At 53.2% G+C, this 18,041-nt stretch overlaps 1 protein-coding gene across 1 annotated transcript in view; it reads right to left on the reverse strand.

The window, feature by feature from the left end:
* iqgap1 (IQ motif containing GTPase activating protein 1) overlaps window positions 1-18,041 on the reverse strand; it is an 84,413-nt gene that overhangs the window by 29,442 nt on the left and 36,930 nt on the right. The window contains exons 7-15 of the mRNA XM_052042410.1: window positions 17,502-17,615; window positions 16,159-16,337; window positions 14,812-14,902; window positions 9,980-10,143; window positions 9,435-9,522; window positions 8,260-8,423; window positions 6,967-7,127; window positions 6,328-6,452; window positions 3,423-3,586 (exon numbers count right to left, since the gene is read on the reverse strand). Of these exons, the coding sequence (XP_051898370.1) occupies window positions 3,423-3,586; window positions 6,328-6,452; window positions 6,967-7,127; window positions 8,260-8,423; window positions 9,435-9,522; window positions 9,980-10,143; window positions 14,812-14,902; window positions 16,159-16,337; window positions 17,502-17,615 (1,250 nt within the window). The remainder of the gene's footprint in view (window positions 1-3,422; window positions 3,587-6,327; window positions 6,453-6,966; window positions 7,128-8,259; window positions 8,424-9,434; window positions 9,523-9,979; window positions 10,144-14,811; window positions 14,903-16,158; window positions 16,338-17,501; window positions 17,616-18,041) is intronic.

Here is an 18,041-nt window from a genome sequence, read left to right on the forward strand (position 1 = left end):
GAACTTGCTGCAGGAAGCTACTGAGGGTTCCAGAGCAGGGTCCAGTGTCCGAGGTGTGAGCTTTGGCCCACGGAGTCCTGGTCCTGGGCAGCCAGAGGTCAGGAGACCTCACGGGGCCTGGGTCTCCCACACACCATCAATACCCATGGGGGCTGCTTGAGGCTAGGTCTCGATGGACATCTGTGAATCAGACCTCAAACGTCGCCTGCCCTGCCCCTGTGCACCGCCCTGGAGCAGTCCTGGGCCAAGTCGTGGATGGACAGTTGGGTATCTGGTCCTCTGCCCCGCAAGTGGATGCACAGATGACAACAAGAGTCGGCTCAGCTGTGACGATGCCTCCAGTCACAGAGCTGAACAACACTCTTGGTCAGAAGGAAGGGACATGGATAGGAAAGGTTTTGAAGGATATGGGCCAAACTTGGGCAAAAGGGACCAGCTAAGATGGGCACCTTGATCGGCATGGACCAGTTGGGCTGAAGGGCCTGTTTCTGTGCCATATGACTCTGTGATCAAAGGTCAACAGGGAGAATGGCCACACTCAGCCAAGCACAGACACGAGTAGACAGGTTTCCTGCAGAGAATCACAAACCCCTTGGGGTTTCTGGTAACGACACACACAGTCCCCAGGGGCAGCAGGCCTGGCTGGGGTGAGGGGCCAAGCTGGAGGTGCCCTGGGGGCAGAGGCAGATTTGCTGGGGCCCTTGCCTCAATGAGCCCCAAAACCTCCTCCTCTGCCAAGGTTGGAGCAGAGTCCACGCCACCTCCTGCTTGCTCACTGGATGAATCGGTCAACCGTTTGTAAGGGACAATCCTGGGGCTCCATTCGACTACATTCAGTGTTCACAATGGGGTCTCCTCTGCAATGGGGAAACCATTGGGTGACCACTCTGCAGGGCATCTCTATTCAGTCCACAGGGATAATCAAGCTTCCAGCTGTATGTCACTGGAATCCCTCACACCATCCTATGCCCCCTCCCACTCCAACCTTGACCTCTCCACCTCTGGCCCCTTACACTGTTCCAATAAAGCCCAACGTGAGTTTGAGGAAGAACATCTCACCTTCTAACTGTGCCTGTTGCAAATCTCAGGATTCAGTACTGAACTCAACAACTTCAGATAACCAGCCTTTCCAGTTTCCACATCACAATTCCAGTGACAACATGTTTGTTTTCTCTCTCCTTCTGGGACATGAGATTCCATCCACCCCCAACCCCTCCCCACAGGCTTTTGTTAATCACCCTCCCCAACCACTCCTCATGTCACTCACTCACCCCAGGCTCTCCACCCTCTCACAACTGTTCCCTGGAACCCTCCAGCCCTCGTCCTCAAGTGTCCTTACAGCCTGTTCCCCCAGCCCAGCTTCACATCATCAGGAAGCTCGGAGATGTTCGAGGTCACTGATTACAGATTGCTCAAAACCAGGCACACATCACTGCCTGTCTTTACAACAGCCTCATGTGCTGCCTTATTTAGAGAGCTTTTAAAATCCAGAAACATTACATCTATCAGTTCCTCCGCCTAACCTGCTGGTTACATCATCAAAGCACTTTTAGATCTGCCAATCAGAATTTCCCTCCCAAAACCAGGCTGGATCTGCGACATCATGTTATGCTTTGCACTGACAATAGGTTCAAGCATTTTTCACTACAACTGACGTCCAAGTAACTGGAACCAGACCCTTGGTTTCACTCTCCCTTTTTACTTGAATTGCAAAGATAGATTTGCTAACCTGTAATTCACAGGAAGCATTCAACAATTCAGGAAATGCTGGAAAAACTTAATCACAGGGAATGCACTATTGCCATAACCACATCCTTTGAAACCCCAGGATAACAGTCACCAGGCCAGGGGTTTAAGTGGTGGCTTTAAATTCCACCCATTTCTCCAGTTTTGCTTTACTGATGCCCTGAAACAGGGCAAGAGATCTGGTCAAGTTACTGTGGGCTTCCTCTGGATATTGGTCACCTGCCCCAACCCAAAAGTGGGGAGAGAGCCGTCAAGAAAGGGAAGAGCAGAAAGTGCACCATTTGAAAGTGAGAGCTGGGCGGTACCTGGCAATGAACCCTTTAAAGTCCGCACAAGGGCAGGGACACCACAGTCATCCACGGGACAAATAAGGAAATGGGGGAGGGACAAGTAGAGCAGAAACAAGGATCGTCCCATGTAACCCACAAAGAGCAAGGCATAGCTTGGAACATGCAGGTGATGAACACACTGCTGGGGGTGGTGGAGTTAGAGACTCTCACGACATTTAAGCAGCACTTAGATGAGCCCTTGAAACAGCTTGGCGGCAGGTGGCGCACTGGAAAATGGGATGAGTTATGGAAGGCCATCCAACAACCAGCGGGCTCAAGGACCTGTGTCCCTGCAGAACGACGACATGACTCTGGCTTCTCCGGTTCATGCTACATGCTTACATTTGCTGCTCCTTTGTATCCAGAGACATTTCTCACGGCTGTTTCCTTCTCTCGCTCGTTTACTTCTATATTCTGTCTTTGATGAATTCCAAAATCCTCTCAATCCACTGGCTCACAATATTTATTGCAATATTAAGATTTTATTCTGATATCACCCTTAGCTTTCTTCTTAGTGATGGTTTAATTATTGTCCATCGAGATGTTATTTCTTGAGGGAAATTTTTATTTGCTCTGAATTATAAATAACTTCTTTAAATATTTGCCATTGTTCTATATCTTTTAATCTTGTTTTTCAGTCAATCTATCACCACTAATATGCTGATAACGCTTTTCATTCAGATTTTAGACCATAGTCTTGAACTCAAAAAATTATTATGATCACTCTTCCTCAGAAATTCCTTTGTCAAAGTGCTATTGATGAAGCTCTTCTGATTGCACATTACTGATGAAAATAGTGTGCTCCCCAGTTGGATCCCCGACAACTAATCCAGCCGACAGTCTTGAAACAGTTGGATGTGTTGAGGACATTGTTCTCAAGGAGGACAGTGGAAGAGATTCAAGAGGAAAGGGGAGTGGATTTGATGAGGGTAAGAGATGGTTAAGGAGGTAACAGAGGAACATCAGAGGGGGAACAGCTGCTGTGGGGCGAAGGAGGAGAGGGGTGGAGTTCCAAATACAAGATGACCAATCACATGGGTGGGAATAGGGTTCTGTCTTCCCCAAATCCCTCCCACCTTGGGAATGATGTTCCCCCAAATATCCAACCTTTTTAAGATTGTTATCGGGATCAGTGGTCAGGATCCGACTCGGGAAACAGGTTATTTTGGTTTTGGTAATCTGCCGTGAGAAGAGATTCATTAATATGGTCACAATCGAGGAATCTCTGGGGCAGAGTGACCATAATAATTTGAACAATGCACATTCATTAGACACTGGAGTGACACGCAGCCTGCTGTCACCGGGTCTGTTGTTGCAACATCACCTGCACACAACAATGTGCCTTACCTGAGCTTTCTCCCTCTTGGTTCTCATGAGCATCTCCTGGTAATGTTCGGCCACGGGCGGGGAGACATCGGCCAGCTTGGCGCTGGGCAGCAGCAGAGCCTCCAGGGTCTTCTGAGAGTTTCCTTCATCCACAGCATCGTTGATCAGACCGATTGCCTTAATTCCTGAAGGTAAATGAGTCAGAGTAACTTTAACCTTCCCAGAGAACCTCGCGAGGCTAAAGCAACAGGCTGGAGAGACCCCAAATCCCATTCCCTGCGCTGATTACCCTCTGGACACGAGGGGTGCAGACATTGAATGGGATGAAACTTCGACCACAGGTATTATTCACATCTGGAGGTTGGATGCTTTATACACGGAATGAGAAGTCGTGCACCCTTGGTCTATTCTGTCAATAAGGTCACAGCTGATCTACGACCCAACTCCAAAGTCCTGCCTCTCCCCCCAAGTCCAACAATCACCAGAAACTCATCGGTCTCAGCCAGCACTGAAAGCGAGTTCCCATCTCCCACCCTGTGTGTACAGGTCATGGATTATGGAAACAGGCCCTTCGGCCCAACTGGTCCATGCTGACCAAGATGCCCATCTCTGCTAGTCCCATTTCCCTGCGTTTGGCCCCCACCCCACCCCTACCCAAATATTTTGAAGACCCTCAGGACGAGGAATGAGAAGTAGACCAGGGTCAATCTCATTCACCTGCCACCATGCTGCCATCCACTCAGTGCCACAATACCGGGGTGATCAATGTCGTACCAAGTCTGTGACAGAGGCAAACACTGACTGGCAATGGAGACCTCTGGGAGTCAGAGGTCCTTTCCAGCCCCACTCTCACACACCACCTTGCACGGTTTGTCTCTCAAAACTCTGAGGTATTGGGGACAAGACTTCCTCTCCCTAGGAAGTATGAATCAGTGATTGGCCGTTACCCTGGGACCTGGCAAAAGTCAGCTCCAATCACACAGTGGGCGGGAATAGATCTTCATGGCTCCATAAAATGACCTCGTCAGGTTACTTCTGGACAAAGAACATCTCGTGCCCCACCGATACACCAGCTCCTCCCAACATTCAGAGGAGAACCAGTTGGACAGGATCCCTCCCTGACCCATCCTCAACAAACAGTTCATAAACTGTCAGTTCCCGGTGAGAAGTTCAAGGCCCTCCTCATAACTGATGCTAAACCAACAGGTTTCTCTCTCTTCCTGTTTTAAATAACTGAGAGACTTTTGCACATTTTTTGTTCAAAGATACTCACAAATTTCAGGAGCATTGGTAAAATCCATTTGCAATTTCTCCCTCCAATAGTCGGTGGAGGAAACTGTTGGGTGCTGGACACCCATCCACCCGAGGCGAGGGAAGGGAGTGTGTGGTGTTGGACATGGGGCCCAGGCGAGACCACTCCTGGAATACTCTGTCAGAGTCCAGTCTCCCACTGAAGCTCGGTGTAACCACTGCCAAGTCTCTGTGGGGAAGGCCCACAGTCGAGGGTCCTTCTGCTACCACGCATGGGGAGGCAGAGTTGGGTGGGGAAGCCCCTCGAACAATGAAAGGGGGATCACCTCAGGGGGCCACGTGAGTGGCAATGGTGTTGTGTTTGTTGGTGTTTTTTTTAAAGTTTACACTACTGAACGACCACAAATGCTTCTTCCTTTGTGTATTTTTTTTATCATGAATGAAGTCTATTTTTGAAATAAAATAAAAAAGTCTCCTACCCAAGGCATGATATACCTGTGACCAGGGGAGTGAGGTGAAGGGTGACCACACTGGGTCCTGGGATGGTGGGCTTGTCCGACAAGGACAGAATAAGCAGGTGGGATGTGTTCTCCCTGGAATCGAGAAGAATGATCTCATCAAAACACATGGGCCTTGAGAAAGTCAATGCAGGGATTTTATCTCCCTTAATGGGGAGCCCAGAATCAGGGTCAAAGCCTCAGAACAAGGGGTCGGCCATTCAGGACTGGGTCGAGAAGAGCTCTGCTCACCTAGAGGGTGGTGACCTTTGGAATTCTTCCCCCCTTGGAGCTGTGGTGGTTCAGTCACCAGGAGCATTCAAGACCGAGATCGGTGAGTTACTGGATACCTCACGATCTGCCTTGTTGTGACCTTGCACCTTATTGCACTGCACTTTCTCTGTAGCTGTGACACTTTACTCTGCACTGTTACTGTTTTTACCTGTACTACATCAATGCACTCTGTACTGACTCAATGTAACCGCACTGTGTAATGAATTGACCTGTACGATTGGTTTGTAAGACAAGTTTTTCACTGGACCTCGGTACAAGTGACAATAATAAACCAATCCCAATACTGAGGGAATGGAGGAATATGGATCTGTGCGGGAAAGTGGAGCTGAGGTAAAAGGTCAGCCGTGGTCTTACTGAGCGGTGGAGCAGACACAAGGAGCTGAATGGCCTCCCCGCTTTCGTTTCCCTTCCCATGTCACTCACTGCATGGTCAGTTGGTGTGCGTGGTCATGTGCGCATGTGCAGACACACATTGGGTGCACACGCACATTGGACACACACACACATTTATAAAGGAGGACGACTTGGGAAAGTTCTGGAGAGGTGTCAGTCAGGTTGTACCCAGCATGCATCAGTGGACAATCCAATGGGATCACCCAATGTGAGAAAACAGGATGAGTGTAGATGGGAAAAAGGTCCGCATGGATATGATGGGCCGAAGGGTCTGTCTCTGCGCTGTATGATTCTGAGTGAAGAAACGCTTCCCTTCCCAGTCCAGAGACCATGCCCTCTGACCCCGGACTCCGCGGCCTGAGGGAGGAGCCTCCGAACAAACCGAGGTGTGTGGATCTCGAGAGGGCTGGAATCGCCGCTTGACCCGAGGACACGCTCACACACGACTCTCACACCAGCCACCTCCACTTCCGCCAACACGCGAGACTCACTATCATGTTCCTCTTGGACCACCACATTGACCTGGTCAACCGCGCCCTGGATGTCGTTCCAGGTGAGGAACTCGTTCCCCTCCGCCCGACTTTTGGCCTTCAGTCTCATCAGCTCGTCCACGTACCTGCGGCACACAAGGGCAGCCCGTCAGCGCCACGGTTCCCACACTGACGTGGAGCACGATTCGAGGGTTTCAGAGAGGCCTGAGTGGGGAGCCAAGTGGGAAGAGGGAGAATGGAGGATCGGGGTTGGGGTCCATATGGATGAGGGGTGGGAATCTGTATCCTCTCTCCCAACGGTCGAGGGTCCAAGGGAAGTCTCAGATCTGAGGGAGATGTGTGTTTGGGAATGGGGAGGAGGTGGACTGAGGATGGGGACCGGCTCCGATCGTACCGAAAAGAGGAAGAGGTCCAAGGGGCTGAATGGCCTGTTTGAAATGACAATGCCCATGGTTTGCTGAACCATCGTGGAGGGAGCTGGTTGTCCCTGCTCTTCTCTGCACAGACGCTGCCTGACCCGCTGAGTATTCCGCCTTCCTGCAGGAAGCGGGAATGACGAGGTGGTGCGTGCGGTGAGGCTGAGGGGACGGGGTGGTGGAATCGGTGGGTGGAGCTCCTCTGCTGCCCTCAGGACCGTACCTCTGCGCATTGCCATCATCCACGTTGGTGAGACCTGTCACCCGGCTGTGGATCAGTCTCCACACCTCGTTCATGTCACCAGCGTCCAGGGCCCGGTTAATCAGTGCCACCGAGGACAGCATCTCCACAGCAACAACCAGCTCAGTGTGCGTCAGGTTACCCTAGGCCCAGAGACGGTGCAAACACTCAGTGCCCAATACCAGTCAACAGGAAGGTGCACGATCAGATCAAGGCAACAAACCCCAAACCCTTCATCTCCTGTCCCCCCCGCCTCAGCTCACGGACACCCCCCTACCCCCATCGAGCTCCACCCTCCCAGCCTGCAACATGGTTTGGAGGCCATGTGATCCATCGAGTCCATGCAGCTCCTGGGGTTGGGGGGGTGGGTGGGGAAGGTGGGGGGAGAAAGAGGGAGGGGGGGAGAGAGAGAGAGGGAGGGGGGAGAGAGAGGGAGGGGGAGGGGGAGGGGGGAGAGGGGAAGGGGAGGGAGCGCGCGTGGGGGGGGGAGGGGGGAGAGAGGGGGCACAGAGATAGGGGGTACAGAGACAGAAAGAGAGAGAGAGACAGAGAGAGACAGATCTTTCAGTACCCCAGAGTCAAACTGTGGACTCTACTGGTCAATAAGATACACAGAAGAGATTCTTCAGGATGTTGCCTGGGATAGAGGCCTGTAGTTACAGCGGGAGGCTCAACAGGTTGGGTTTGTTCTCACTGGAACATAGAAGGCTGAGGGGGGACCTTGGAGGGGTTTGTAAAATCATGCGGCACTTAGACTGAACAAGCTTAAGGTGAGAGGGGAAAGGTTTAAAGCAGATCTGAGGGGTAAGATTTTCTGCAGAGGGTGGTGGGTGTCTGGAAGGAGCTGCCAGAGGCAGGAACAGTTGTCGCAGTTAAAAGACGTTAGGACAGGTAGTTGGAAAGGAAAGGGTTGGAGGGACACGGGCCCTATGGGGGCAAATGGGACAAGCATAGATAGGCATCACGGTCAGCACGGACCAGATGGGCTGAATGGCCTGTTTCTGTGCTGCACAATTCAGTGACTCCAATTATCTAACTCATTTCTGCCCTCACCACCCTGCAGCCCTCCCTCACCGGCCCCTCCATCACTACCCCCTCCAGCTCCCCATCACACCCCTTCGAGCCCCCGCTTCACTAGCCCCTCCATCCTCCCCTCACCGGCCCTTCCAGCCTCCCCACTCCACATCCTTCAATGCCACATTCTCCTCCCAGCCCCCGGGGCCCCCTCTCCGACAGGGGTTCGGGTGCCCTAGCTGGGAGGGGGGGCAGCCTCACCTCGTGGCTCTGCTGTTGCAGGGTCCTCAGCTCCTGCTGGTACAGCTCGCCAGCAAATGGGTGAACCTGTGGTAACTGTGCTTCAGGGTTCATCAGCTCCTTCATTGTCTCCTCGGCAACGCCATTGCGAACCGCAGTGTTGATCCGGGACACGGCCTCCAGCACTGAAAGAAGAGGGGTGGGGGGTGGGGGGTGGGGGGAGGGGGGAGGTGTTGGTGGGAGGGGACGTGAGTGGTCATTATGTGTACAGAGAGCATCAACAGATCAACCACAGTGGGATCAAGGGCAATGCTCAAACAGAACCCGTTCCCACCACAAACTCCCTGGGCGCGGGTTAGACACAGTCTGCCCCTCCCTCACTATCACCCCTCCCACAGTCTGCCCCTCCCTCACTATCACCCCTCCCACAGTCTGCCCCTCCCTCACTATCACCCCTCCCACAGTGGGACCCTCCCTCAGTACCGCCCCTCCCACAGTGGGACCCTCCCTCAGTACCGCCCCTTTTTTTTACAAAACGTTTATTCGCTAAAAGCACTACAAAAAACACCCAACATCAAATAGAGCACATCTAATACAGAAAGAAACTATGCAAAAACAAATACCCGCGCAACACTACGCCCCCCCACCGCAACACTCAGTACTTTATATCAAAATCACATTGGCGTCGTCCACGACACACCCGATTCCGAGGGGCCCACCGAGCGCGGAACTCGGCCAGGGCGCCCGCGGAGACCGCGTGCTCCCGTTCCAAAGACACCTGCTCGTGCACGTAAGCGCGGAAGACGGGCAGGCAAGCCGACCGGCCGGAACCCTCAGCCGCCCACCGCTGCGTCCCGTGGATGGCCAGCTTGGCCATCAGTACTACCCCTCCCACAGTGTGACCCTCCCTCAGAAATAGTGAATGATAATCTATAGCAATTGCTCCTGGGGTCTGCACTTTCACCTTCAACACCAGGGGGTGGGACTGGGAGTAGTGGGATCCTGTATCCTGTTAGCAGCTGACGAGAGCTCAGGAGGTAGAGTGGAGACCCCACAAATAGCCTGAACTGTGTCCACTCCAGTCGCTGACTCCTATATTGGATATTGAGGGACTGGGAGGGAAAGTCAGTGAGGTAGCATGGCTCAGTTGAGGGGCTGAATGGTCTCTGTATTCCTTTGTGACAACAGGTACTCACATTTCTTGAAGCGTTGAGCATCTTCGTTGGCTTGTTCGACTCCAAGCTGTAACTCCTCTTTGGTCAGCGGCTCACTTGAGCCTTGCTCCTGAGGGGAGAAGGGAGAGGACATTTGCCCTTGCTCAGTCCACGATACACTGATCCACTTCTGCCTGCAGTCCATCCTCAGTACTGCCGGAGTTCCAGCTGATGTTATCGTCCCACCTACAATGCACGACAACCCAACTCACAGAACGGGGCGGCACAGAGGCCACCTGGCCCCACATTCCCACGCTAGCTCTCTGAAAGGGCCCCCTCAACAAATTCCCCAGCCCTGAACATGCGTCACCTCCTGTACTTGCCCAGTTTACACTTAGAAGTTCCTTCATGCAACGTCCTGGGATGAGAACTGCAAGGGTTAACCTGGCCAGCATGGAGATGATGGGCTGAGTGGCCTTCGCTCGTGCCCTTGGTTTATCTGCTCCTGTGAATATGCTTCCGCATCCCTCCACAACGTTGCCGGCTGTAGGGAGCTAGCCCGTCTGCCGACCAGCCTCAGCTCTCACCTGAATTTTCCGTTGTCTGTCTGCGGTCAGCTGCTTGAGGTACCAGTCACTGTTCTCCAGCTCCACCCCTCGTAGACCCAGGGCCGGAGACCTCAGGGTGTTGTACAAGGCCAGCCCGTCGCCCCTCTGCAGGGCATCGTCTATGGTCTTCAGACCTGACTGCACTGCAAGGGAAGACACTGGCTTTAACACAGAGCTTCATAGAACCATAGAAAGCTACAGTACAGAAAACAGGCCATTTGGCCCTTCCAGTCTGTGCCAAAACATTATTCTGCTAGTCCCATTTACTTGCCCCCAGCCCATACCCCTCCAGACCTCTCTCGTCCATGCAGCAGGTCCCAGAGGAAGTTACAGAGGAGAAGACACCTCCGTAACATCGGAAACACAACCACCCCAATCTGTGCACAGGAAGATCCCAAAACATCTGTGTCACCAAAGTTGCGGGGAGATACCCATTGGCTCACGACCTTGAGGAGACTTCCCTGTTCTTGACAATTGTTATCGAGAACTTGATGGGAAAGGGTGTCCTGTGCAGAAGGCACTGCAGCACTTTTGTACCACCTCGATGTACTTATGTTTGGAATGATCTGTCTGGATAGCTCGCAAACCAAAGTTCTTCCCTGTATCTGGGTACATGTGACAATAACAAACCAATTCCCAGTCACCTCACAGGAACGATAGAAAATGGAAGCTGCATTCAACTTTCTCTGAACACTTATTACCTCCTAGTTAGAATACACTGGGTCGAGGCAATGGCTGATGATGCAGGAAGACGGGGCTGTACGTAAATGTATGCTTTTGAATAACATGACATATACGAAAATATTGACAAATGTTCTGTATTTTGAATTTTTTCTAAATAAAGTATAAATTGAAATATGAAAAAGGGTCTTGAACTGAAACGTTGACCACCTGCTTTTCTCCACGGATGCTGCCTGGCCTGCTGAGTTCCTCCAGCATCATTATGAAAAAATTGACTTCAGGAGGGAGCAATGGGGAAACATCTTCAGCCTCTGTGTGAACCCCAGGAGGACAGTGACAGCCCAGAGCTGCTCAATGACCGACATACTGGTCATCTATTTGCCAGAGCAGGGAGCTTGCCTGTCTTACTCAGGCTGGTGTGCAGATGATCCCAGTGCCATCGGCCAACCCTCGGTGGCCTGAGCCACACTGGCTCCCCGAGCACAGCAGGTTGAGGGGAAATTCAACAGAGAATTGGGAAGAGCATCAGAAGAATGGAAGGGAGAATCCTATTCCAGGGGCAGGAGGATTGGTGACCAGAGGGCCAGAGATTGAAGACAACCAGCAGAAGGACCAGAGGGGAAGAGAAAGAGACCGAGCAACAGAATATTAGGCTGTTCGGTCCATTTTTTCTACTCCCCAATTCTATCAGATCTCAGCACCATTTTTCAACACTAATCTCACATCCCTGCATTCCCACCACAGTCACAATGTACAAAATGATCTCCACCTGCACTGGGAGATCCCATGAACCAACTCAGGTTCAGTCAGGGCGCGGACAGGCGGATGAAGCACCAGGCACGGCCTCAACAGGCATCACCCCACAACCCAAACCTCTCCCCTGACAGAGAAACAAGAGTGGCCAGAACTTTGCGCAAAGTTTGAAAACAATGAAAGTGATGTTGTACAATCTGAAAGTAGGGTGCTCGATCAAAATAAAGAAAACTATGAAGGTTCTGGAGGCAGGTTGCTGGGTAGATCGGGAAACTGCACTGCAGTGTGCCAATGCACAGGCAGGAGGAAGTGTTAAAGTAATGCATGAATTGCAAAAAATACACATCCCCTTACACAACAGGAAGAACGGTCCAACCACAAGTTACAGGAGAAACTGAAGATAACATCAAATCGAAGGAAAAGGCTGAGAAAGTTGTCAGAAAAAGCAGCAAGCCAAAGGATTGGGTGTGTTTTACAACTTATCAAAGTAGGACCAAAGAAAGAAAAAAAAGTGAGACAGAGTGTGCGAAACAAACACAGTAAGAGTTTCTCTGGGTGAAGGAAATGTGGGCCCCTTGCAGGCGAAGACCAAAGAATTTATAACAGAGAATAAATGACTGAGGAAGTAAACACATTCTCCGAGTCTGTCTCCAAGGAAGAAGACACAAGAAGGTTGTTGAACAGGGTTTGAGCACGTGGACCTGAGGGGAAAATACCAGTGTGGGTTGGTTACCAGAGGGAAAACGACGAGTGTATTACAGGGATGACCAGTGGGCTACCACAAGGATCAGTGATTGGGTCTCAACTAAAGAAACAGCTTGGCTGATGCAATCAAATGTCACATTTCCAAGTTTGCTTGTTGCGTCAAAATAAGTGGAACTGTGAGTGACAATTAAGATACACAGAGGCTTCGAGGGGGATGAAGACAAACTGCGAGAGTGGACAGCAGCACGGCAGATGGAGTTCAGTGTGAAAACACGCAAGGTACGCTTCAGTCGAGAAACCAGGAATGCTGAGAGGCTAGGAAATGTTGAATGAGAGCTGGACATCCCTATAGCCAGTGACAACTCACAGGCAGATACAGTAGCCAATTGAGAAGGCAAACAGTACAGGCCTTTACTGTAAGAGTAGAGATGTCTCCCTACAACTACACAGGGCTTTGCTGAGACTACACCTGCAGTACTGCACAGCATTTTGGATTTGGCGCCTTCTTCCAAGAAAGGGTGTAGATTCACAGAAACATACAACACAGAAATGGGCCCTCACAGAAACTCAATCTATCTTGTCACGGCCTTGCACCTTATTGTCTGCCTGCACTGCACTTTCTCTGTAACTGTAACACTTTATTCTGCATTCTGTTATTGTTTTCCCTCGTACTACCTCAATGCACTAATGTAATGAAATAATCTGTATGGATGGCATGCAAAACAAGTTCTTCACTGTACCTCAGTACATGTGACAATAATAAACCAATTTACCTTACAGCCCACCTCTTCCGTGCCCAGTGTGATGCCAGTCTATGCTAACCCCATTTGCCTGCGTTAGCGGGAGGGTTGTTCATCTTTAGAACTGTCTACCCGCTAGGGAGTCCCGCAGGTGGAGTCAAGGTGAACAATGACAGATATTTAAACTACAAGAGAGTTGAGGGGTGTGGGGAGAGAGCCGGTCAGCGGTGTTGAGGCCAAGGTTGGAAAAGCCTTGATCTCAGTGAATTGTGGGGCAGGTAGGAGGGACCAGTTGACCTGCTCATGGTCTTGGTTATGAGGAGTTAGGCCAAGAGATCTTTGAGGGCAAGGTCAGTGAGGACTGAGATGGTGAACTGCTGGAATCCCCCACTGCACGGGGCTGTGGACGCTCAGTCACTGAGGCCATTCCAGACAGAGATCGATAGATTTCCGGATCTTTGAGGAACCAGGGGATGGGTGGATAGTGCAGGAAAATAGTGAGTGTTGGACAGAGGGGCAGGACGGCCCACTCCTGCCTCTACTTCGGATGCGAGAGAGTGACTAATGCAGAGGCTGCTGGTGCTGCGTTCTGCGTGATTCATCCGCAGACCAAGTCACTGCCTCTGCCTGTGCAGTTGCCACAACACCTGAGTGTTTACACTGACGCACAGGGACTCCACCAGACCCAGGCAAGTGTTGGCAGCTGTAGCTGGTGGCCCAGATCAGCTCCCACCTGCCCCACAGCCGCCTTCAAGGTCAAAAGTGCAGGAAACACGGCGGGTGGGGTTGGGGAGCTGAAGGTGCTCAGCTGTCAGGCACAGTGGATGTTGGGGTGAGAACCAGTCCCTGGCAGTTGGTATATTATTGTCACATGTACCGAGGCACAGTGAAATGCTTTTACTAAGTGTGCCTTCCAGACAGAACATGCCATACATTAATACATTGCAGTAGTAAACAGAAAATAGAATGCAGAACACAGTGTTGCAGGTACAAGAAAGTGCAGTGCAGGTGGAACAATAAAGGGTGAGCGGCAGCAAGGAGGTAGATTGGGAGATGAAAAGTTCACCTTTTAGCATACGAGAGCATTCAAGAGTCTAACAGCGGGATAGAAGCAGTCCTTGAGCCTGGTGGCACGTGCTCTCAGGCTTTTGTATCTTCTGCTCGACAGGAGGGGAGAGAAGAGAGAGTGACTGGGATGGGAGGGGTCCTTGATCATGTTGGCTGCGTTTCCGAGGCAGCGGGAAGTGTTGATGGAGTCATTGGAGGGGAGACTGGTTTGCGTGATGGACTGGGCTGTGTCCACATCTCTCTGCAGTTTCTTGCGGTCCTGGGCAGAGCAGTTGCCGTACCAAGCCGTGATGCATCCGGACAGGATGCTATCAATGGTGCATCTGTAAAAGTTGGTGAGAGTCATCGGGGACATGGCGAATTTCCTGAGCCTTCTGAGGAAGTAGAGGCATTGCTGAGCATTTTTTGGCCACAGTGCCCGCGTGGCTAGACCAGGACAAATTGTTGGCGATATTTTCACATAGGAACTTGAAGCTTTCAGCCATCTCCACCTCAGCACCAGTGATACAGACAGGGGCGTGTGCTCTGCCCCACCTCCTGAAGTCAATGACCAGCTCCTTCGTTTTGCTGACATTGAGGGAGAGGTGCAGAGTGGCCCAAGGTGCTGCCTTCCTTAGGGGCATGGGTCAACGGGTGCACATGGCTCCAAATGTGGCCGGTTGGCACGTGACCCTGGACTGTTTGACTGTGACTGCATCACAGGCCGCTCCGATCACAGACCCACACACACCCGCAGGGCTCAGGACTCGCCCGAGGTCCTGCCTGGCTCAGTTCGGTCCCTGCTGCCCCAGCTGGCTCCTCCCTGTGGGGAAGGGCCATGGATTGTTCCCGGGATCAGGTGTCGGTGGTGATCCTCCAACTTACGGTTGACTTTGTTGACGTTGCCCTGGATCTCAGCCTGAGTCAGGAGCTCCTCATAAACATCACGTTCACTCTCCGGGCTCCCTGGAACCTCCTGCAAAATACAACACATCGGATGTTTCCCATTTCTGATTCCCACCTCTCTCCCTCTCAGATCCCAGGCCCCATCAACCACCCTGGCTCCAGGCTGCTGAAGACCTGGGCCAGGCACGGGGCGCTGTGTCCCACAGCTCAACACCCCACCTGCATCCTTATTAAAGGGTGGGTCAGCACCATGCACACCTTGTACCCACATTCTTTCCCCTCTCACACACACACAGAACCCTGCACACCCCCACTCCATCTCCCCCCTCTCACACCCCCACACAATCTCCCCCTCTCACACCCCCACACAATCTCCCCCCCCACACCATCTCCCCTCTCTCACACCCCCACACAATCTCCCCCCCACACAATCTCCCCTCTCACACCCCCACACCCTCCCCCCTCACACACATCTCCCCCCTCACACCCACACACCACATCTCCCCCCTCACACACCCACACACCACATCTCCCCCCCTCACACACCCCCACACCACATCTCCCCCCCTCACACACCCACACACATCTCCCCCCCTCACACACCCACACACCACATCTCCCCCCCTCACACACCCACACACCACATCTCCCCCCCTCACACACCCACACACCACATCTCCCCCCCTCACACACCCACACACCACATCTCCCCCCTCACACACCCCCACACCACATCTTCCCCCCTCTCGCACACCCCCACACCACATCTCCCCCCTCTCGCACACCCCCACACCACATCTCCCCCCTCTCGCACACCCCCACACCACATCTCCCCCCTCTCGCACACCCCCACACCACATCTCCCCCCTCTCGCACACCCCCACACATCTCCCCCCTCTCGCACACCATTTCCCTTTTCACATAACACACACACACCCACACCATTTCCCCTCCTTCTAACACGCACACACGTGCAGACACACACAGATGCGTGCATGCACAGACCATGCATGCACACAGACAGACAGACACACACACAGCACCCCGAAAACCCCACACCATCTCCACTCATTAAAACCCATCTCCCTGCACAGTGACAGAGTCCTGCAGGCACTCAGGAACACAGACATACACCCACCTGCCCCTGCGCCCAGACCCCACACTCAGGGACACGGACACACACCCACCTGCCCCTGGGCCGTTACCCCACGCTCAGGGACGCAGACACACACCCACCTCCCCCTGGGCCCAGACCCCACGCTCAGGGACGCGGACACACACCCACCTGCCCCTGGGCCCTGACCCCACGCTCAGACAGGTGCCCACCTTATTCCTGGCATTTGCTGCCTTGTCGTGCTTGGCGGTGCTCAGAGTGTTCTGGTATTGCTCACTCTGACTCTCGTCCAGGTTCACCAGCAGGGCGTTGGGGTTCTTCAGCGCCGTCATGGTTTCCGTGGGGACTCCGCGGTCGATGGCATCGTTGATGGCAATGACAGCAGCGTGCACTGCAGGAGGGGTGAGGGGAACACCGCATCACACGAGGTCAGCCCGAAGGAACGAGTCTCCTTCACCCTCCCCTGATTCACAGTCCCCCGCGCCGATTCACCCTGCCCCCGCGCCGATTCACCCCGCCCCCGCGCCGATTCACCCCGCCCACGCGCCGATTCACCCCGCCCCGCGCCGATTCACCCCGCCCCGCGCCGATTCACCCTGCCCCCGCGCCGATTCACCCTGCCCCCATGGCAACTTTCCGTTCAGGACTCTCAACATTATTTTCAAAAACCTTTGATTCACCCCGCCCCCCTCCCATAACATGGGGGGGGGGGGGGGGGAGGTTTTCACTTCCCTCTGTGAACCCCTCCTACACCTATGCTCCTTTCTGTAACCCCCTCCTACCTCTGCAACCCCCTTCGCTTTGATCACTTTGCACTAAAATGGACTTTTTTTTTGTTCTGTCTTTCTTGTAAAAATTGTGTATAATTTATATTTTTTCTTGTGAACGCTGCTTATCTGATGCTCTGTGCCTGCGATGCTGCTGCAAGTAAGTTTTTCATTGCACCTGTGCCCACGTTAACTTGTGCAGATGACAATAAACTCACCTTGACTTCAAACCCTACACTTCCCCTCTACTTGTCACCTGCCTGCCCGTCTCACCCTTCCCCTCCCTTCTTCACACCGGCTCTCCCCCCCCCTCAGCCCTGACGTACGGTCTCGACAATTCCTCTCCCCCCACAGATGCTGCTCGACCCGCTGAGTTGCTCCAGCAGGTTGGTTTGTTGCTCCAGATGCCAGCATCTGCCGTCTCTTATGTCTCCACTGGTTTTGTTTGATTTACACTCCCAATGAGGAGCCTTGGGATGGTTTTACATTTAGAAGCAGCTCGGTAAATGTAGGTCAGTGTTGTGTACTCTTGCTGTGCCAAGTTACTGAGTCGGCCTCCCCAGTGGTTGGATATCTAGGCCGTTATTCTTTCCCCACATCACCCTGCTCAGGGACCGGAACCTGGGGTCGGTTACGCCCCCTCCCCGGGGTCGGTCAAAGAGGCTCAGTGCGTTGGTCATGGATTTACACGGCCCAACTCATCCACGCTGTCAAACCTGGAGAACATCCCGCAGCTGGGGGTGGGGGGGGGGGGGGGGGGGGGGGTCGCCAGCGCTGGCGTCACTCACGGGCAGCTTCGTCCACCGACAGCTCGTTGGCCAGGATCCCCCCGATCTTGCTGAAGGCCGGCATCTGGATCCCGTACTTCTCCAGCTCGCGCTTCATGTTGTTGATCTCCTCCTCTGCAACAGACCGCGGGGAGGGGGGGAGTTAGGGAGGCTTCCTCTCGGGGACCCCCACCCCATCGCCCCCCCCATCCCCACTGCTGGCTGATGACCGGACAGAGCCCTGTGTTCACCCAGTCCCACCTTAAGGTCAGTCCACGAACCCATCTTCCATGGTTGACACGGAGCCCCCACACCAAGCCCACCCCGTGTGAGGGGGATTTTAGACTCTCTGCACCTTGGAGCCCCACCCAGACCCCCATCCAAAGCCCCGTCCCAGGCTCGTTCCAACCCCACCCCCCCGGGCCGTGTTCAGCACCTACTCACCCCACCCTGGGCTATGCCCTGTGCACTGTCCCTCATCAGAGTCTTTAAACCACCTCCATCCCAACTCCCAACATGGAGATCAGCTGAGTAAATGGGAATGGACAGACAGACAGAGTA

Source organism: Pristis pectinata, chromosome 32 (genome assembly GCF_009764475.1).
Source record: "Pristis pectinata isolate sPriPec2 chromosome 32, sPriPec2.1.pri, whole genome shotgun sequence".
Taxonomy (NCBI): domain Eukaryota; kingdom Metazoa; phylum Chordata; class Chondrichthyes; order Rhinopristiformes; family Pristidae; genus Pristis; species Pristis pectinata.